At 42.8% G+C, this 23320-nt stretch overlaps 1 protein-coding gene across 2 annotated transcripts in view; it reads left to right on the top strand.

Annotated features, from left to right (window-relative positions):
- The window catches only part of prmt3 (protein arginine methyltransferase 3), a 49885-nt gene that overhangs the window by 5686 nt on the left and 20879 nt on the right, over window positions 1-23320 (top strand). For both annotated transcript variants that reach the window (XR_013767147.1, XM_079162883.1), the window contains exons 8-12: window positions 62-127; window positions 1594-1715; window positions 5034-5133; window positions 16925-17003; window positions 23104-23291. Coding sequence is in view for 1 of the 2 variants with exons in the window: in XM_079162883.1 (XP_079019009.1) it covers window positions 62-127; window positions 1594-1715; window positions 5034-5133; window positions 16925-17003; window positions 23104-23291 (555 nt within the window). In the remaining variant the exon portion in view is untranslated. The remainder of the gene's footprint in view (window positions 1-61; window positions 128-1593; window positions 1716-5033; window positions 5134-16924; window positions 17004-23103; window positions 23292-23320) is intronic.

Below are 23320 nucleotides of genomic sequence, written 5' to 3'. Positions count from 1 at the left end.
ATACAGATTGTATAGGGGCAAGATAAAAATAGCTGACATTGATCCCTGATTCTCTCCGCAGGATAAAGTGCGCACGGAGAGTTACCGCGACTTCATGTACCGCAACCCTGAAGTGTTCAGAGACAAGGTGAGCCAAATGCAATCAGATATGTGTATTAATGTGTGTGTGTGTGTATACAGTATTTGCAGGGTAGCTCGGTTTAATGTACAGCCAAGCCGATTAACAGAGAAAAGGCGTGTGCGCTTTGCAGGAAAGACATTAATAAGGGGACGGTGTCTGATTTAAAACACAGTGTGACTTTATTAGCGCCTTGAATGTCGACTGCAGAGTGCTGATAACACACGCATGCAATCCACCACCAAACCCAGAACAACCCCCCCCCCCCCCCAAAAAAAAAAATACCCTCCCAACTGGCCCCCACTCATTCCCCTGCAGAAAGCAGCAGCCTGTATCATGACCATCCATTATGTGGGCGGCTGCTGGTTAGATGGGATGAGGCTGTAGAGTGGGAAGGCAGGTTTTGTTGATGGGAACGTACATTATCCCTGTCACAGCGACGCATTTGGCAGAGAGGGAAGTGTCACCTTCTACAGGAAGTGCTAGACGGAGAACCAGCCAGGATGTTTCAGTACGGGTAAAGAGAGGGTACACAGAGTACAGGAAGATGGAGGAAAGAGAGGAGTTGAGTCAGCAGCGTGTCGGCGACCCTCTGTGAACCCATAAAGGCAGCGGGATGCTTGCAGGCAGGTTAAAGTGGCCTTAAATAGAGACACACATTAACACCGTGATACATATAGATGCCATATAGTCATTGCAGCTGTGCCTGGGCCGGTTAACACCGGTCGGGGGGCGAAGATGAACAAATTAACTGTAGCCTAACCTGAAATAGAAGTGACTCAACAACAATGGCTTGATGGGGGTAAAAATGTACTTTGGGGAGCAGTTAAGGTGCTGAAGACAGCATGCCAAACTTGACTTGGTACAAACGTGGAAGCCAAAGCAGCTAGAGGTCACTTGGATGTTGAGGTTCATATAGTCAGCCTCCCTGACAGTTGCTGCTTGTTCGTTTGTTCGTTGTTTCTACATATTTTGGTTTTCCAATGCAAGACATTTTTTTAAACGTAGCTCCTCAGAACTCATTTAAGCTCTTGGCTGAAATGCTTTGATAGATTTATAAAGCATACACAGTATACTGTATTAACATGTTTTTCTTCTGCATAGCAAGTGTTGCGGCTCCTCCTAAAACTATACAAATATTGGAAGATTCACAACCGGATCACCTCTAAAATCGTACTAACTTATCCTTTGGTTAAAAGCTATTTTACCATCAATCTTTTGCCGCTTTTAATTTCCTAATAAACTGTTTTCGGTGACAACATACTTTCTCTACACCTGTAAAAAGAACGGAACAAGTGAGGGACATGTGTCAGAATCTGTGTTCACACTACAACTTTCAAAGCCAACAGTTCTATTTCATCCTAACGAAATTGCCTGAATTTTCAAATCAATTTGAGCAGTTTTTGTCAAGCTCCTTTTTCCCTCAGTGTTCATATTTTGCCCCTCTCCCACCCTCTCCCCCTCCCATCCTGCAGGTGGTGCTCGATGTGGGCTGTGGGACTGGCATACTGTCCATGTTCGCTGCCAGAGCTGGGGCCAAGCAGGTCATAGCAGTCGACCAATCAGTAATCATCTATCAGGCCATGGACATAGTCAGGTGAGACACACACACACGCAGTCACTTTTTTTTTTTTTTTTTTAAACCTTTGCCGCCACCCAAATACATTGGTGGTTAACGGAATCTCATGTATGTTGCTTACAACATTGAAAAACTCAACAGGAACTTGTCTTTCAGTCAGCAGCTAACATGCTGGCAGATTAGCTCACTAGCTGTAGTGCTGGCTCGGTCAGTCGTGACTCTCACCGTTGAGAGTAGCCCGAGCCTCCAGGAAGAGGAGGTTTGGGCTTTGAAGCCAATTCTACATCGTGGCCAAACGGTGGAATCACAACTTCCGGGGTCCGTCACGTGATGCCACGTGGGACCAAAAAGACGTTTCCCCATAGACTTGTATTGGGAAAGAGACGTCAGTAATTCAGCAGATACGTTTTTTGAGGGAAATCAACTTCCCAGTATGAACACTTCAATAGCTCTTATTTAAAACCCAGAAAGATGAGACCAAGTGCTGGGAGATGGGGTTAAAGGAACACTCTTGCTCTATGGGCCTTATGGATACAGAGGATCCATGTCATTTTATCTGAATTTAATAATCGGAAATTTAACTTCTTTTGGCTTCATTCTCCACTGAGCAGCTTTCATAGGAATGAACGGGGCACCGCCGCCACTGTATCAAGTTCTCTTTATCCTGTCCTTTTTCCCTTTGTGTGCAGCAGAGGATTGTGGGAGTAGAAGTCTGTGTGACCTCTAGCCACCTTTTCATTTGTTGCAGCTGGTTGACTTCAATAGAGCTGCTGTCAGTCGTGTGGCCATAATGCACATCATTTACACCTGCGGTCGGACTCATTCACCACTCACCTCTTCTTCTCTGCAGGGGCTTCAGTCCGAGGCCTGCAGTCACACACACACACACACACACACACACACACACACACACACACACACACACACACACACACACACACACACACACATGTAGATGACCCCCTGTTGGTACCTTTTAAAACAGTCCTCAGTCCAATTTCAGGTGGTGTGTGTTTCCAGGTTTCCATCAGCTGCCTCTCCACCGTGGAGTCATTTACCTCCACCGTCCCTACGTCTACCTGCAACCACTTCCTCCATCACACCCCTGCCTCTAAAATGCATTTTTGAGTTAGGAGCCATTATGACTGCTATTATTACCGTTATGTAAGAGAGTGTCGTATAAGCAAAACAACAGGGTTTGCTGAAGGAAAAGGACGTTTTAATTTTACAGCCCACTGACTCGCTGTCGGAGAGTGTGTTGGCATGCTGGCTGCGTCGCAGGTTCGCCAGCGTTGAAGTTTCAGCTAAAAAAAGATGTGTAAACCCCCCTCCTACACACTCACACATTCAGACACACACATCTTGCCCGTGGCTCCCTTTAAACCCACTGTCCGCTTGGGTTGTGATTCTTAAGCTCTTACTTCTGTGTGTGTCTGTGTGTGTGCGTGTGCAGATGGCCTTTGTGTGTCCGCCACTTCCTCTTGATGTTAATATCAGGATTGTAATTAAAGTGGCTCCTGTTGGTTGGGCAGAAGCATCCATCTCCTGTCTCCACTCCGTCGCCGAAGTTTAAATGAAACGCTAGATGTGACTTCCTTCCTTCACAGTCACTTCCTTAATGGATAATGTCCAAATACGTTTTTTTCTTCTTCTTTTTAAATGGCTGGAATTGATGGATTATCCAATTGAATGCTTTGAATTGTGACAACAAAGTGGAAAAACATTTTACATAGATTAATGAAATTCCACTTTTAATGGTGAAGGAAAGATAGACGGAGATATTATCAGTTTGTGGATGTTCAACAGCCAACATTTGACTTTAGTCAAAGAATGCTGATCAGCCAGAAATGGGCTCATTATCCCAAATTCCCATTAACCCAAATATGATTAATATAAAACTTGTACAATGATTTAGATAGTTATTTGTTTTCTCTCTCTCTATCTCTGTCTCTCCCTCCCTCTCTCTATCTCCCTCCCTCCCCCCCTTTCACGCAGAGATTCCGCAATTCTTCCGTAAAGAAGATCCGCCATTAAGCCATTCATTTTCTTTTACACTGAACCAAACAACAACAGCATAACTCTGCCCCAGTGTGTATTTTTAGTTAGTATGAAGTGTAACACGTCCATGTCTAGTGTGTGTGTGTTGTCCTGCCATGCTGGCTGTGACACAGATGCCGATTCGGCTCTTTTACTAACTCCGCTGCCGGCTAAACGGCGGAACAACTCTGTCCCCAAATTCCATGTTCGTACTTTTTATACAGAACGGAATAACGGTGCAATGTTCCCACCTTTAACATGCTGTATGAAAAGGGCTTCTCTCTCTCTCTCACTCTCTCTATCTCACACACACACACACCACTACAAAGCCACACAGATACTGACTCTCTCCCCAGAGTCCTGACATTGTCCTCTAAATTACCCCAATAATGAGATTACAGTGTTTCCCTCTTGTGAAAGTGTAGGAGGAGGGGGGGATTGTGGGTGAGGGGTGGGGGGTGTTGGATCCTGTGAGGAGGTGATAGCAGCAGTAGCAGAGCAGCAGAGAGGGGAGAGACAGTTCAAGATAAGGATCGCTGCCACAGAAATGCACTCTGGGCCGCTGTGAGTAATTGTTCTGTCCTCAGTAACATTAGCTGTCATGATAATGGAATATTCACAGAGATTGATACCCAGACTGGCCGGTCTGAAAGGAAGGATCATTTAAACAGCAGCACTGATCTTACAGTCCCTACCTGAGCCTGACACCTCTGCAGACCCACAGTTACAGTTTCCTCCCTTTCACACTCTCTACAACACGGCTCAGGAAAGACTGGAAATATAATGTACGATATATCAGCAAACCTTTCTTGTTTTTATGGCCTGCCACGTTTCTGGTATACGTTACAGTATACAGCTGTTTTCTGTGAGAAAAGCTTGGATAAAACCACTGTACACTACCTGCCCAGCACCAAAGTGTAGACTGGCAAAGGTGACGACCAGCTTGTGAACATAATAAAGCATTTAGCGTTTAAGGTTGGTAGAGACCAAACTGGAGCTAATAGGTGAGTGGATATGAAATCGTCTGAGTAGGCGACTGTTTGCGGACCAGTTCACCATTTCAACTTTATACGGTCATGATACCTTGGTATTGTGTTGTTCTGCTGCCGCCAAAAACTGAATTATCCTATTTCATAATGCTAAGGAATTGCCACAACATTTGCAGTATCCATGTTATTGAATGTGCACCACAGCAGCAAAACTACAAGCCCACTCTCCAACCATTGGTTTATTGGATGCTAGGTATCAAATTGCTGAGTTGTTTTTCTAGGTTCTCTGACTCTTACATGTTTCCCACAGGATCAACCAGCTGGATGACAAGATCACTGTGATCAAAGGCCGCATTGAAGACATCAAGCTTCCAGTGGAGAAGGTGGACATCATCATCTCAGAATGGATGGTTAGTGCACATTTTTACGCACACATGTACGTACTGTGGCAGTTTGATCGTGGGAATGCACTCACAAAGCCTCGTGAAATAAGTTCAAGTCCCACTCAAAAATATGTTTATTCAGATTGATAGCTGAGGATGTGAATCGGTAAACGCGAGTCTGACTCTCCACCAAAATCCATCCTGTGTGAAAGGAAAACATCAGTTCGGTCAGAAGATCATTCACTTGAAATCTTCTGTTGCTTTGATCGAAGATGATTGAATACATAGACTCTCCTGTGCACGAACATGAGGGTTCAACCAGCTCTATGTATGCGTTTGGTATTCCGAGACCTCGTACGATCGCTCGAATAAACGTATTTCTAGCATGAGTGGTGTGGACAGCTCAGGTCAGACTCAAACTCCTCTCTGTCGTTAAAACCTTGTGGCTTTTTTATTGAAGTGGGCAGACCTAAAACGACGCAGGTGGATGAATGGTCGGAAGAGGAGGCGTGTGTGAATTAAGATGTTCATAGTGGAAAGTTTATAATAATGACTAAAGCGTGGCCATCGTCACCATACATTCTCAAAGTCGAATACATCGAAATTCACAGGAGACAGTTTACTTGTCGTAGGAACAGCTCAGGTGTAGGTAATAACGCTAACGATGGCTCGTTTCTCAGTGGTTCATGTCGGCATGCATAGCTAGAGCCCTGACAATGAACATATAAATGGAATGCAGCCATTATTCATGTTGTTCGTTATACTGTGGTAAGTCAAAGACTCAATGACAACTTTTTGTTGGGAGCTTATTTTCCATCCATCCGTCTTTGAACTCTTGGAGCACACGCATGCATTTACCCAAAATGTAAATGCTCAGCTTAGTCGGAGATTGGTCCGCTACTAGCCAATGAGCGCGCAGAATCCCAAGGTGCCAGCAGCTGTGATCCATGATTTTTAAACATGCCTTAAACAGGGCTAAACTCGACCATGAGCTCCTCTGAATACCTAACCAGGAAGAGCAGTCTTCCTTCCCCTTGATGCCCATTTATCAGGGAGATTCTCTGTGGCGATACAGGCGGGACGGCCAAAGTTGAACGCACCGCTGAAGTCATACCTAATTCATGAGCATCCCGTATCTGTCCCCCCTCCACCTCCCCCATCCATCGTGAAACCCAGGGTCACGAGCAGGGGTCGCCAGCCAGAGCCTTCCCATCCTCTCACCGGGGAAATTGAAATTGGGTGGTTGACGTGTCGGTGGAACGGTGAAGGATAGGGGGCGTAATCTCTGATGACACCGGCTCACAGAGCGCTAATAAATCTAAGAATCCTCCAGTCACTTCTCATCACGCCGTGATGGCAGACATTTCTCAGAGTGGCCAGAACTTCCAAAGCTGCCCTCCAATCTGCCTGTATAAAATGGAGAAATGACAGGTGTCACAGGAGTAGACTTTCTGGCCAGAGTAAATGGCTTCAGACTGTAATAAGCTTAAAAGTGTCTGAATACCACGGGAATATTCTGGAGATGTCATCACTCTATGTAGTTCTTTTTCTGTTTTTTTTTTCCTTGTTTTATATTGTCATATAAATCACTTATCACAATTCACTTCATCACACATAAACATCATTGAATGTATTTTTTTTTTTTAATTAATAATTCATTATAAAATGTTAATTTTCTCAAAATACAGCTAGTGTTGGATGGGAATTTCCCACGTGGGGATGCAAGATTGAGACCTCATTACCCACTGACTCTCTAAAACAACCTTTTATTACTAAATCTGATTTACAATGTGTTTTACAAAAATATAATTTGACCTCATGTTAATTATCAGATAAACCTTTTTTTGTTTCTCTAAACAGTATGCATATAATCCAGCATTACTGTTTTGTAATTTGTATGTTCAGTTTACTGGTAGATCTCTCACAGCTGTTAAGTTACTGCTAATGCAAGCTGAACATTTCCGGCCGCTCAACTGGCTTTTATTGTGAACCAATCACAGGAAATGCAAAATATTTTACTGAGGGTTACGCATCTAAAAATGTGCTGTATCTTTGTGACATTGATCAGGGTCTAATACCATGGTCTGACATGGCTTTAATACATGCGGCTGATCTAATCAGACCCTGCTCAAATTACACACCCACACACACACACACACACACACACACACACACACACACTGATTGGAGGCTTGCTAAGGCCTCCTACAGAGAATGGCCAAATTGGGTCAAAGCAATGGCAGGGATGCACACGAGGGAATTCTGTAACTAAGAATAGATTAGCATCCAGCATTTCTTCTGTGCAGAGAAGTTGCTGGCTTTGTATTCCTTCCTCTGGTTTGAAGGGATATTGGATTGGCGACATAAAAATAAAAGGTATGAGGGGAAAAAACTCAATTGGAAACCAGAACTAAAGACTGAGAACATTTCACACAGCCCCACTGTAGTTAGTCGAGGTAGAAAATGTATTATAACACTTTGTTTGTTGTCACTGAACAATGTAATTAATCTGAAATCTGTAAAATGAATTGGTCTATAAACTCATGCTCTGTGGATCATGAGAGAGAGCCTTGGGCTTACTGTGGCAAAGAAAAGCATCAGTCCTTAAAAAAAGCAAAGCAAATACTAGATTCATCTGTCATCACGTGTGTTGTGATTGAAAATGTTGTTCTCTGGCCTGGAAAGTAGTCTATATTGAGTGGAAGGAATTCACTGACAAATGTTTGAGACTTTGAAAAGGTTTTGCTTCCAGAGAGACTGTGAACAAATGCAGTGGATAATTTCAAAAACGGAAAATAACTGTAGAACAAAAAGAGAATTTGTTGGGTGGGATATCACTCATTTTTACAGGCAGCATAACGATCCACGATCTTATCACTTTTCTTTCCCCTGTTTTTAGAATATCTTATTACTGAACAGTACAACCAAACTATTTTTTTTCTGTTTGATGACAGTAGTGATGGCGCTGCTCTGCTGTGTGCAGGGGAAACCATAGAGCTGCAACTGATAGAATGTGTGCTGTTGCTCGAATGGTCTACTAATTATCTCTCTCTTTAACGTTGATATACATGTTTGTAGAACATTTTGATATTAAACATATTTTTGGTTCAGAAATGTCGAGATTCAACGTATGCGTGGTTTGCAGAAACATACAGCGCCATCATTTTATTCTGGTGTCTGGGTTAAAAGTTAACACCACAATACATTAGAGGACTTGTTTTAGAATGTAGTTATAGACACGTATTGACATCTATAATACTCACATTTTATATTGGTGCAAATAAACAGAGATTGAAATTGTGAAAAAGTGCTAAAAAAAACAGAACATTTTAGCTTTATAGTTTATAGAGATAAAATTGCAAGTTTCATCATTAACACCACACCACAAATTGCAAGTTTCATCATGAAGTAATAAGTTACTTATCTGACAATTAATGCTGTTTATGAAATCAAAACAAAGGATATTATCACTGACGTGATGAGCGAGCGGACAGGCCGTGGTTGCAGGGCTAATAGACAGAGATGGGTGATGAATGTCTTGTATCTGTGGTGGTGGTGGTGGTGGATGAAAAGGGGGCAAATGAGTGTCTGTTGTGGCAGTGTTTGAGAGACTGCCTTTAGCAGCACCACTGTCATTTCATAACTCACAACATTGATCGGTTCTCTTTCTCAGTGCATGAAAAAAACAAACCGTCCAGAGCAGATAAGAGAGTGGGGGGCTGACGGGGAGGAGGAGAGCCGAGTCCGCCGAAGGCTAAATAAAGACTGTCACTCCAAGATCAATCACAGGTGATGGGCCTGCTAGCTCGATAGTGTTTAATGGCGCGGACGCTCAAATACGGACATGAGGGTACGGCTGTCAGAGGGGAGTTGGCTTTAACAAACTTTAGTTACATAATAGGAACAGCATTGTGAACTAAAGCCTGAAATGATTGACTTTATTAAGTCATTTCTGTACAAGATGCCTCTGTTTTTGTTCACTTGCAGTTATGTTCTCACTGCAATCTACCCGCGCTGGAGTTCACTTAGAAACGGGCCCAGACCACCTCTCTGTGACGGTTGTTTATGTCCGCACCAAAGTACGATAGCTGTCTTCCGAACTGCCAAAAACAAACCGTACCAGAGCGAGTTTGATGAAAAAAGACTAACTGTTGACTTGTGAAAGAGACACATTGACGCCAAATTAACGTCCCACCATCAGACGAGGCCCTTATCAGTGGCCCCTCTCTGGGCCCTTACTACATGGATGCAGATGGGCGTAGAACTTTGAGGAGTTTTGAGAATGTCAGTTTGCCATAAAGAGGGATCCGCATTGAGTATAAAAGATCCAAGCATTTCCTCGTCACTTATTTTGCATCAGCTGATTGTTTGTGTGACCGTTCTTGCTCAAAGTATAACCAAGGCTTAACTCCGAGCATTTGAATGTTAAAACCTGATCAGTCTTGAAACCAAGTCAGTATCGTGCATAAGAAGACATTTTGAATTGTATTCTGCATAAAATCACTTGGATTCTCTATGTACCACACAAAAAGCTCTCTGTGTATTTATTTCCCACCTACTGTAGTACGAATCCAATCAACCGTTCTCTTGTCCATATGGCAAAATGTCTCTGGCAACATGTTACATTGGGCTAAAGCAGTCCTGGCCACATTTAGTATTCACATCTTCTCCATTTCTGCTGTCCATCAAACCTAGATAGGTTATACGATAGCCCTTATAAGTCCTCCTGACAGAAAACTGAAGATATCGACTGAAATATATGGTCCAAGTGTGAAATTGCCCTTTGATAAACACTGATAAACACAGTGTTGACTTTTCCTTTAAAAAAAACTATGTAGTCTTGTACTGTGGATGCTGAATCTGCATCATATATTGTGTTCTTGATATCGGTTTGTGCATAGAGGCGAAGGCCGGTGTCCTTAAACTGTTTGAGGTGCTCACTCACCTTGGAGAAACTCTCCCAGAATGTCCAATTGGTCTTCAGCAACAGTGTTCACTTTCATTCAAATGTGAGAAGAACCCTGAACAAGAAGAGTGTCAAAGAGAACTTCTCTGCTGCGGAGGATATTTTACCTTGAGGTGAACATAGTTTGACTACAAAACAAGTATCATTGGCACACACACACACAAAAACACAAAAAGTCCGAATACTTGTGTGTGGTAGAGGTGTGAAGTCAAATTAATGGCAGCTCTTCCTCTTTAGCCTCATTATCAGTGCTGGGAGACTCACCTGCCCAAGAAGAGGGCGGTAGTCATCAGTCATCCTGTCCTTCAGTCTGACTGACTGTCACACACACACACACACACACACACACACACACACACACACACACACACACACACACACACACACACACACACACACACACACACACACACACACAGAGACACACACAGACACACAGTTAGAGAGACTCAGGAAGTGGTTTTCAGCCAACTGCCTGCGTACCAAAACCTCTGATGTCCACACACTCCTAAAGGTTATTAGCTGCGGTTACATGTACAATATTTCTTCTGATTAGAGATTACAACACAAATGCATACATGGATGCAAGATAATTTAATTATATATATATATATATATATATATAGAACATCTTCCTGTTTAGTAAAATCGGGCAGCCATGTCAAAAATGCTTGAGTAAGATCTAAATGATTTGCTTATTATACATTGTTAGTAAATTAAAACACAAGAAATGGTTAAAGCACAGAGCTCTTGCTTTCCTAAAATTAAAAGTTCAAAAATGATCCTCAGTCATCCATCTCTCACATCATATCGGCCTACATGTTCATAAATGTGACAATCCACAACAAGTCAAAGAAGCACGTTTCCTGTTAGTGCACCACCTCTCCGTTTCTATGCGACTCTATTTTTCGCCCTACGCGCCTAGTGAAGCATAGGCATATGGCCATATAGGCAGCCATTTACAACAAGCAGGGTGGACCTGCAATGCACTTCAGTACAATATTATATACTGTATGTATCTAAAATGCAATGTTGCATTTCACTCATTCGGGCAAAACATCCAAAGGAGAAGAGTAACTGCTCTCTGGTTTGAATAACAATTCTACATGCAGAACATGATCTTGACGACCCAAAATATCCCTCAAACAGACATTCTCATAAACCCAACCCCATAATCCTGCACCGCTCAGTCGACATTGTTTTTTTGGAGAGAAATGGCCTCAGTGTTCCCTCAAAATGATGAATTTAATAACTGCTTGTGAATGCTTGGACAAGTACACCGCCGAATACAAGTATATTAGTTTTTTTTTTATAGGTTATGTATCAATTCAAAGCTATAACTTTTTTTATTTCACAAAGGCAGGCATTGTTTTGTTATGATGCTGACTTTGACCTTAAAACAAAAATGAGTTTTCAAGTAAAGGTGCCTTTCCCAAAATCCAAACCATAAATCCAAACGTTGGGAAATGATGTGTGCCTGTATTCATGTCATCATTATCTGGTCTTGACATCTGCAGCTGACATGATGGACTTTCCCTCCTCATTACAGCCACCAAAAAGCCCGTAAAACCTAACAAGACTTTTAATTAGGTCGTGCTCTCTTTATCTAAATACTAATGAACAAATTAATGAATAAAGACTTTGTTCTGCTCAACTTAAGGAGTAACTTCACTATAATTCACCGCCTTCTCTCGTTGAAGGTTTGGCCATTGAGGCGAAGACGCAGCTGCATGAGCTGCACAGCTAATGCCTGTCTTACAAGATAAAATTTGGGAAATAAAAAGTTTGGTAGCATGAAATTGGACAAAAGAAACATGCGTGTCCTAGTGAAAATGTGCCATTTTCCATCAAATCGTTCATGTCATGAATTCCTTTCCATACATGATTGAAATGTTTTCCCGGCCATGGAAATTATCGTTCCATCTTCTAAAAACACACAATGTTCTTATCATTGATTTCAGGAGAGCCGCTGCTTGTAATAACCTTGTAGCTATACTGCAAATTACTTTGCTGTTACACTATCTTTCCCCTCTATCTCTCATTTGCATGCCTTTAAATGGAAATTAGGCTGTTATTGGAACCCGCACAATGTACACCCACCGAGCGTTAACGCACCAAAAATCTATTACCCGGGTGTGTGTGATATGTTTATGCTAATTTGGAGTCACCCGATCATAAACTAGCATAGACGAGTCTTGTTGACGAAGAGGCGCTGCCTTCAGTATTCAGTGACGCCTGGAAGTGCTCCTAGAAACACACACATTCACGCGTGCACACCATCTCCTTTATTTTGCCTCGGCCCTCCTGGGACTGGAAGTGATGATGATCTGCAGTAATTGAGGAAGACGTATGTTGAATGCAGTAGGAGAGAGGAGGTACTGGAGGGCGGAGGAAAGTGTAAACTGCTGACGCAGATTTTGTTCTAAAACGCCTCTTGGTACCTATAATTGACAGCCTTTCTGTCCCCCATGGGTTGTTGGACATGAAATCTGTAAATTGTACCACACCAACACTCTGCCTCCAGCTACTAAAGACAGAGAAACATTGCAGGAGTTATTATAAAAGTTATGTCTGTAGAGTTTATAAATACAACTCAAACTTAATAGCATTTGTGCAAAGTTAAGGGCAGTGACAACTCCAAAATTCTACACATAAGTAACACAGCTGTAAAAGTGTAGTTGCCGTTTTTCTTTGTGTGTGTGTGTGTGTGTGTGTTGGTGCATATATAGATGTGTATGTGAGAGTGTGTGTGTGTGTGGTAGCCAACTCGAGAATGTGTTTTATATGCTAATTCTGTTAATGTGTATAAGCTGCTCCAGCCCGTTCTCATTAGGATTTCATTAGTCTCTTTTATGGAAATGCACAGCGACTATACTGCAGAGCATCGCCTGCACCAGCCAAGCTGCCTGGCAGTAAAGCTGAGCTGCTTCCTCACACTAAAGCCCAAGTTACACCTTCCACGTCAGAGAGTGCGCAAAGTTCCGCTGGGGTCTGTGTGACGTAAATCTCGATGGCAAACTTTTTTAGCTTCATGAGCCACTGAGAAACTTTCACAGGAGGCAATGCACTTGTCTGTGCAGTCAATATATACGCTATAAGTGGTAGCGATCTGCTGTGTGGAACGCATCCTCCTCTGGTGTTGAGATTTCTTGTTTTTCTTAACACAAATAAATAAAGATAAAATGAAGTGAGATAAAAGAGAGCGTTAGGCAGCTGAAGTCTTGAAGCTTGCACACTTTTAGGCCAGGTGGATAACTCTTTACTTTATTTACTGACATTAATATATATAATATAATAATATAATATATTATACTGCTCAGCTCCATAGACTCTCACTCACATCGTTTAAGATTTTCCTCATTTTCAGGCTGACAGAGATACGTTTCTAAAACGTTACGTTTTCATATAAAAACCTGTAGAGCTAACATTAGCAGAGTACGTTAGCACATTATTTTAGCATTAGCACTTCTATGCTTTTCAGGCTACTAAAGGTATACTGAATGTATGCTGCTTTTGCTTTTTAATGATTGTAACAGGAAATAAAGACCAAGACCTACCTGGCTTTAAAGTAACAGGGTTGTTCCTTAATTTCATTTTATTCTGTCTCGTTCGCCAGGTGACTTTTACACTGTGATCCGTAGGCTTTAGCTTCTATCTTTAGCTTTTTAACCTGTTTTGGCTGCTGAATCAGTTTGACATCCTTGATAAATCCTTCAAAGACATTGTAGACCCTTTTGTCAGTGTCTCTCTGAAGTAACTTTTTTGTTTTTCCAAAAAATAGATAATATTTAGTCAGGGAGTGAAGTTAGTGACAGTGTGGGCTCCATGGTAGCTCTGACAGCTTGACTGAGTTGCAGAGGCGGGTGGTGCTTAGTGGAGGTAATCAGGAGTTATCAGGAGCTTATCTACAGTTTAGGATGTCGGTGCTACAACTGAGTCCAGAATGTGGAATAGAATTATCAAACTTCACCGGTCAGACGGGGATAAAACGTAAAGAGGTGACTCATCTTCACACTGCCCTGTGGCATTTTGCTGAATGTGTAGTATCGGTAGGAATTATTTTAAAACTTGAACTTTTAATTAAAACGCTGAGACGCTGTTGGTCGGAGTTTGATGAAACTGTGAGGGATATTACATTTGAGCGCCGTGTTCTCATAATTACAATATCAGCACTGACTGGCCTGAAGGCTGAAGCCAAAGATTCAACTTTTAGTGACGACACATGGCTCATGATTACCTGTGTCGTTCAAGAGTCACATCAACACTGTTGGATTGTTACGGCAGATTTTTTTTTTTTTATGTCAAGGTGGAAGCATTCTGGCAAGATCCAATCAGACTCGGACAAACTTCAGTACTTTTAGTTTCAGCAGTCCTCGCAACCCATTCTAATGGCCCGGACTGTGTTTTGGGTAATTAACATTGCAGATGTATAAATTAGGGGGTGTGGTACATGCTGCTGGGAGGACATGGAAGGCAGCAGGGTGGGGGGGGGCAGTAATCCTGGAGCATTGTTGACAATAAAAGTAAGGTGCAACTCCGCTTTCGGGCATCTCTCTCTCTCATATCCTCTTCCCTTCAAGAGAAGCAGTGTGCCGTGAAATTGGGATCTAAATTACGAGGCTAGTGTTCTCTGTGTGAGGGTTTTAAAAACGACCCGCTTGGCTGCTAAGGACATCGGCTGGACCACAGCAGTCAGCAGCAGACGATTCGCGGGCCCGACTTCGGTTCGAGTCCGGTCCACTGTCGATAGACAGAGAGAATGTTTCCCTTTATCGCCTCACGGAGGTTGAGTCGGTTATATCAGCTTCATCGCTGTCATCATTATCAGCTGAGGCCCATAACCGAGATGGTGACGATTTTGGAGTTGGTTATAAATCAGGGCTGCTTCCCCTGTTTGCCTGCCGCTTGCTCTCCTCTCCTTTCTCCAATGAGAGGTTGTCTTTATTTGAATAATAAGCTTCTTATCTCGGGGAATTACTATTCTGCTGGCCACTGCATCCTCTCTACATCACTCTGTCTCTCTCTTCCTCTCTCCTCCTCTTCTACTTAACCTTAATCATACCCCCCCCCCCCCCCCCGCCCCATTCCCTCGTTCAGTACTTATCTTTTGTCCTGGCCCTCACCTCTCCTTGTCCCTTTGTTCCCCAACTGAAGAGAACGTAGAGATATTGGAATCTTAAACATAACTCAGGCCATTCTGTTTTCTTATTTTTACATACTTAAGGCCTTCACACACCGTGGGATGTGACACTTAACGGCATGAAAATGCAAAAGAGTCGCCTGCGAATAATTCACATCAAAACTATTCATACTGCCAGCAATGCAAATTTGCGACAGTTCCAGCACTATTTCAGTAAAACAGAGGACCAACTACTGGGATCCTTTTGACCCGGAGCAGCGTCTGGCACTCTGTCTGAGGTATATCGTTGTGTAGCCTAAGCTACTGTAAACTGGTTTTTTTTAGTTTCCCTTTAGCAAAATGCTCTAATTGAATATGAGTTCCCTCTTGTAAACAGTTACCCAGTGAACTGTATATGTCCAGGGCTTTTATTGTGAAAGGTAAGAACGAAAGTAGTGGATGTGGTCTGCGTTTCCTTTGTCAATGTTGAAAGAAGTAAAGTTTCCTGTCTCTACATTACATTACAGTCATTTAGCAGACGCTTTTAACCAAAGCGACTTACAATTCAGATTCTATCACAATTCTACACCGTAGGCACAGCTACAGGAGCAATTTTGTGGGTTAAGTGTCTTGCTCAAGGGCACATCGACATGCAACTAGTGGAGCCTGAGCCGTGATTGGTTGATACCTTCGGCCCTTTATTTAAGAGATGTTGCCATGTTGTTGTTTGGTTGGTACGTTATCAGAACCAATGGTCTGACTTATGACAATAAAATCCAGCTTGCTTATAATTAGTTTTCCCTCGAGAATCTGTTATTTCCTCTATTCTGGACCTGTAAAGCTGTACAAAATACAAAATAATAAACGTTGTCAGATCATGGATAAACTGACGATTAAGCGCTAATGTGATTTATTCCAGAATGAATGGCAATGTCAGATATCCCATCAGAACTGCACCACAAATCCATATCAAGCCATGTAAGGCTTCATGGATCCACGGTGAACATGCGTTCAAATTTATCATTGTGAAGGAAAATGATGGGAACCAAATATCCAGATTGAAAATTGAAGGGGTTGTACTTTCGACGTTCTACATGGAGCTCTTGCTTTGATTGTAAAACACAGATCTGAAAGCATTGATGGGTGTTTTCGTTCCTGAAGGAGCCAGTCAGTGTTGAAATAACTGATACGGGTCATCAGTTATAGGACAAATGTACATGTAGTGATTTGACTCCACCTCCTTGTCCCAGATGGAGATTTTCCCTCCCATATGTTTGAACCCGCCCAAAATGTGCACATAAATACCATATTGAAGGGGCCAGCGTTGCAGCTCGGGTTTATCCGATTGGTTGGAGGGGTAGGAGGATGAAAAAGCCATTTGTCAGCAATACCCGCCAGTCAGGTCGAAGCCAACAAGATGTGGACAAAACTCAATTTCAGCATTAATGGAATAATCCCACGGTTAATGTGCCGCCTACTGGAGCAGAACAGGAGCTCAACCCTGGGTCAAGCCTTTGGATGTTGGGTGGCAGACCACGAAGGGCACATCACCTAATTCACAGTCACGGCTAATTCACATTTCCACCATTGTGATCTTGAATTAAAAAATAATTGGATTGTCCAGCTGTTCTGTAGTCTTCTCCTTTGCACGCATGTCTTACCTGCCTTGAACTGTCAGTCAGCTTGTTCCAGAAGATACTTCGGTAGTAATGAGTTTTTCCTCTTTTTTCCAGGGTTACTTCCTGCTGTTTGAGTCCATGTTGGACTCTGTCCTGTACGCCAGAGACCACTACCTGGCAGACAACGGCTCAGGTAGGTCGCATCTTCTCCTCACCATAAAATCAAGGCAGCACAAAGGGTTGTTACGTCAAAGTAGGCGATTATCTCTCAGGTACATGATATATGCCACGTAAAAACTGCACAGAAAAGGACTTTTCTCCTGGCATTGTCATTTCATTTCTCCATAATGTAGTTTGTGAATGAATGCTTCATTTTAATAGTGTTCTGCTTTGTTAACACTAAAGTGACGCCAAAGCCACCTTCCACCGTTTGGGGGCATAAACTTTACAAAAGCTCTACAAAACCCACTTGCGTCAACTTCAAATCAATCAAAGGCTCAGTGCGCCAAGTTAACACAATATGATGTGAAACAGCAGCATTGTACCCAATACAGATTAAGAAAAACATATTTCAGATGGCTTGCAGTAGCTGAATGTATTTGAATTCAAGAATAGAATATGTTTTGTGTGTTTTATTACTCGGTTGAGGCTGTTTCTCCTGCCATTGAAAAGTTTGAGTGGTGCAGTGTGATACTGAGGTCAGAGTTACTCTAAATTTCATCTGTCAGCAGGGAGAAACTGCTCATACCAGCTCCCTGTGGTTATTACAAGTAGCACGTGGGAGTGATTGGAACGGTTTTCTTGTAGTTCCATGTGTGAAATGTACGCGTGTCAATATAAGCAGCAAACATTGCAGTGAGGGGTCAAATGCATATAAGAAAAGCCAGAAACCTATGAGCGAGAATGAAAATAATAACATCCTATTTAGACCGTTTGCTTTAGGGATTTGCTCTGTTTGTTTGTTTGTGTGTGTGTGTGTGTGTGTGTGTGTGTGTGTGTGTGTGTGTGTCTGTCTGTCTGTCTGTGTGCTTCTCAGTCTCCAAGGGTCATCCCTTCCATGCCACTGACCAGATTTAATGGCTTGTGCCAAATGTGACCCAACTAAGGAACGGTTCCACCACACTGCTTTCAGTGGCTCCTTGGGACACGAGGGAGAGGTCACACTCTCACACACACATGGAATGACCCCACCTATAAAGACAGATCTGTTAGTGAGGGAGCCTGGACAGGCGAGGGTGTGACCGAAGTGAGGCAGAAAGTGACAGGTCAGAGGACACCGTATGGTTCGTCATGAGCCTTTAACCCCGACGCTCCCAGAACTGGATGCTCTCTCCGGATCTACTGCCACTCAAAACCAGGAAAAATGTCCACTTCCCCCGATGGAGCTGGGTTTTTTTAAAGCTCTACAGCCTAAAACAATCATTAAATATTCCCAGTACAAATGATAAGTCCCTCCAGGTGGCTTTATTTTTATTTATATTGTGTTCGACCACGTCTACCGAGATTATTGAACTTAAGTTGGCCAGTTTTCTTGAGCCTTATTGTCACAGCAGTGTCATTGTATAAACCAGGACCAGGATGCTCGCCTCTAGTCCTAACCCTGCGTCATTGTTGAAGGAGTAACGTTGACAAGCACTTTACTTACAAAAGTACAGCACGTGGCTGGAAAAACTCCCAAAATCGTCACATTCAGTGATAATGAATGTTACGATAACAATTTTTTAAGATATAACAATTTTTTTTCTTCATGTTGTTTCAAAGTTGGCCCAGATAAACTACAGTCCGACCAGTTAAATATTCTGGTTTCATGTCATTGGTTGTTGCAGCAGCTCAGTGAAATTATATAAAATTAAGACAATTCTGTTGTCGAAAATCATAGATTTTGGTCATTGATACTAATTTGATCAATTCAGGTTATTCTCCATGTCTCATTCAGCATGCATGGTGCCTGGCACTAAACAGAGGTTAGTTACCTGTGTCAATACTACGAGTGGAGGCTCCTCCATGTTGTTGTTTTTTTTCCAGAAGTAAACATGCCCAAGGCGGTATTAATGTGCAAATCTGTGAAGCGCATATTGCTGCATTTCAGTACAGCAAGACCAGCCAACCTTACAAACCTTTTTAATTTATTGAGTGTTGATCCTAATGCCATTATTGTGTCACATTAGATTCATCAACTTCTTTTCTGTAGTTTATTTTCAGGTTTTGAGTGAACATTGGCCGGCCCTGCAGCACTGCTGCTGTATGTGTGTTTAAGCTACATAAGAAGAGAGTTAAAGTGGCTCGCTCATTCTACCCACTACATTAACCTCCCCCTTCATCCCTAAATGTGTCCCTGCATGCCTGGCACAACACAGCGTCCAGGGAAAAGGGATCTGTTTTGTCCCATGCCCCCCCCCACACACACACACAGTCTTTCTCTCTTTCACAGCCGACCAATGGGGGAGATGGAGATAGCAAGAGAAGGGTGGGGGGGTATGACAAACGGGCTGTGAGCAGCGAGTCGAGAAGGACGCAGATGTCAAAGCCATGAATCTGGGGACGCCCGTGTACCCCCCTCCTCCCCTCCTTTCTCTTCGTCTTTCTCCCTTTCCATCCACATCACAGCACTCCTCTCTGTCTCCATTTCCTTTTCAGTGTGTGTCCCAGACGGGCCTGTCCCGATTCTGCCCAATCAGCAGCTCCCCCCCCCCCCCCCCCCTCACCTGGCCCTCGTAATTACTCACTCGGTTCAGTACTCAGAGTATAACGAAGTGACCAATGTGCTGTTTGCGTGTGTGAATATGTGTGTGCACAGTCATCAGGTACGGTGATACTCACAGGGTCACGAGCCGGCTCCAGCTAATAATGACAGGGCCATGAGTTGCCCATCACTGAGCTGTCGCCATCCATTCACACATTTTATGGTGCGATGTGTCGAAGGTGACTGAGCACCAACACACATGCCAGGTAAAATGAATAAAACGTGCTCACTGGAAGGCTTGTATTTTTAAAAAACTATAATAAGTAGATTCCTCCTGATGGAGGATAAAAGGTTTGGGCCTGCTTGGTTTTTGCAGAAGTTAGAATGGATTCCAATTCTCTGGACTATTCTTTGTTTCTTCTGTCCTTCTCTTTCCCCTTTTCTTCTTCCCGTAAAACACTTATATAACTCTTGTTTTTAAAAAGTTATTCGGGTCTGTCTGCACATACGTCCGGTCCGCTCTCGTGAACGCAATATCTCAGGAATGCGCTGAGGGAATTTTTTTCCAATTTAGCACAAACGTCCGCTTGGAGATTTTGGTTGTCAAAGGTCTCTGTGGCCGCATGCATGTAATAAACGAAACGTACGTGTTGCTGGACTTTTGTAGGAAAACGCGTGAAAAATGAGTAACTTTTTTGTTGTTCCGTTGTATGAGAATATGTTGAATTATGACAATTTTACACAAATATCTATCAGGATTAAATGATGGAGTGAGGCCATTTTGGATGTAAACTGCAACAGGACTGATTGGCAGAGCAATACAACCTTGAGTCGGTAATCGTAGTCTGATTAGAAGTTATCATGATGCCATTGTTAGATATACTCGCCATAATGGTTACCTATGCTTTTCTTTTTTTCTTACTCTCCTGTTATGAACATCTATTCATACATAACTGCTCCTAGTAGCAGTAAGTTGTATGTTAAAATATTAAGTTTGATATACCCTCATGAGTGTATTCTAAACTCTAGTTTAGGCCCTAGGCCTCTGAGTTGCCTAATGTTACTTCACAGTAGGGGTACCAATGGCTTCAAGCCTCTCAGCCCTGGCTTAATCACCAAGCATATTACCCGTACAAAGGAATCTATTCAGATGTGAAAACACAATGAAAAGGACATTAAGGCTCATGTTTAATGCTCATTTAAGACATGGATAATGTTTATTCAATAGACAGTATTACAGTATGACAATATGAGGAGCTTCAATAATCACTGCCTATACTCAGTGGGTTGAAAAATGAAACTAGAAACACAGTTCCCCAGTGACTGACTGACATCTTTTTAGAAAAATAGTGTTTCCGAAGATCCGAAGCATGTTTGACCAAAATACATCCAGGGTGATTTTGAGCAGCAGTCATTTCTCTGAGGTGATGGAGACGCTGTCATCTGTGAAACCTAGTGTTGAACTCTTCTGGCCACTGGCACAAGCTTCAAAACCTTCCAAATGATTCCAAGTCACACGTTTCCCCATCAACTCAGAATGTATTCCACCCCGAGTAAAGAAACTTTCGGACATGACCACAGCATTTTATTGTTGCAGGTAGAGAGGCTGTGCAACGTTCATTAAGACACCTACTGGAATTAATGAAGGGGATAATGGACAAAACGATGGTGGCTGCTCTTGTCTTTGTGTCCATCTTGTATCTCCTCTGTTGTAATTTAATTTGTGCAGCGGAGAAAGTTTACTCATTCAACTTGGAGTGCCTGTGAAGTCGCTCTAAATGCCATTTAAGGCTCGTAGTATTAAGAAGATGCACACCTGCCTGCCGTGACCATCACATTGGAAATGCACCAGATGTATTTATCAAATCCCATATTGTTGCATATATGACTCCAACTTTGTAGCTTTGGTCTGGGGAAGGACTTTTCCTGTTTCAATATGACAAGACCACCATGCGCAAATCCAGCTCCGTTAAGAAATGCTTTCCTCCAGTTTTGTGTGGAAGATCATGACTGGCCAGAGCCCTGGTCTCAAGCCCATCTAACACCTTTGGGATGAACCAGAATACCAACTTGTGCTTGACTTCACTGATGCTCTTGTAGTTTAGCATGAGCTCATCTTATTTATAAAGGAAGCAGGTCCTCTTCCACGGAGCCCGCCATGTTTCTACAGTAGCCCGGAACGGACAAATCCAACGCTGGCTTTTAGATAGAACCTTTGCGTTATTGCAAATACAGGTACCTGTTAAATGCCACTAAATCCTACACGCTGGACCTTTTAAGAGTGCTGTTTATATTATGTTAGCCCAGTGCTCATGGGTCAATGAAATCTTTAACAATCACAGATGGTAATATTTGGGTGTCCACATTTTTGCCATCTAGTGTAAAGTATGAAGTATTAAAGTGGGACAAAATGGCCATCAGGCCTGTTTTGTGTTCAGGTGATGGATACAGTCATTACAGCAGCCTCATGGAATTGATGCAAAGCTCCACACCCCCAAGATGTTAAGGCGTTCTCTGATTAAATCCGCTGAATGGTTTTCAAGCCATTAAATTTGTTGATATTAAGCTTGTCTCAGCACTGAGAGAAGTTTATGGGACCAGAATTTGCACATGATTAATGATGTTTAGTTTAGTGGAAAACACATCCCCAAAGGGATGCACTCATTGCTGACCAGGCTGCCTTGCAATAGTTGAGCCCACTGAAACAAACCTCCAAAATATGGACTGTGATGGATTTGTTAGGTGGTTTTTTTTGGGATGTGTAGCGCATTATTTGGAGGTTTAAGCAATATTCAGGTTCAATTCATGTGCATTGTCAAATTTTACATCGGACCAGGGGCATAAAACGGCGCTATTGCATGGACCACACCTATTTTCATCTCAACTACACACCTGTAAAGTTTTGTGACTCCATCTTGCACGGTTGTGATGCTACCGCATTGACAAAATCTGTCCACAAACAGGTGGACCTATAAACACAAAAAAGTACTCAAAACTGTCTCTGTGGTAGATCCCACCGCAGTAGGTTTCTGACCCCAACACAGAGACTCGCAAGGTGAAAACAATACCAACTGGGCAGCCACACGCTGCCAGCTCCCACCAGCTCTGAACAAAGCCTCTCTGCTGGTCGTGGAATTTTTCATTTTTCATTTTTTTGGCAGAGGCACTTTTTTGATGGCTGGTGTCCAGGGCCCTCCCTCTGGCTGCCGGCCGGCTAACATCGCTAACGGCACTGCCAGGAGTGAGCAGCACCAGAGGAGCTGTTGTAGCATGTCACAGGTGGTCTCCCCCTGCTCTTCTAACTCTTTCTCTGTCTCTGTGTGTCTGCCTCCACTTTCCCATTTTCTCTTTTATCTGGTTCCTCTTGACGAGGTCGTTTAATGGTGAAATGAAGCCATTTTATTACACTGCTTTCAAAGCAAACTGATAAACAGATTTCTTCAATAAATATATGTCGGTGACGTGAGCAGCGTGAAGTCACCAGGTGATTGCAGTGCAGAGAAGGTTGTTTAGGTAATATGGGAATATGTTGTGATTTTTATGCTTATTATGTGTTTGTGTGTGTTATGATCAGTCCTCGACTCCCTTCGCTCCTCTCTTTTCTCCACAGTCTATCCAGACCTTTGTAACATCAGCCTGGTTGCAGTTGGAGACGCACACAAGTACCAAGACCACATTGCATTCTGGGATGACGTGTATGGCTTCAACATGGCGTGCATGAAGAGGGTTGTGTTGCCTGAGTCTATGGTGGAGGTGGTGAAAGAAGACACACTCATCTCTGAACCTGCAGTCATACAGGTGAGCATGCTTCTAAGTGTTTCACTTCT

This window comes from Pholis gunnellus (genome assembly GCF_910591455.1).
Source record: "Pholis gunnellus genome assembly, chromosome: 1".
NCBI classification, from domain to species: Eukaryota; Metazoa; Chordata; class Actinopteri; order Perciformes; family Pholidae; genus Pholis; species Pholis gunnellus.
The sequence above is the reverse complement of the archived record's forward strand: the minus strand, read 5'-3'. Positions and strand labels throughout refer to the sequence as shown.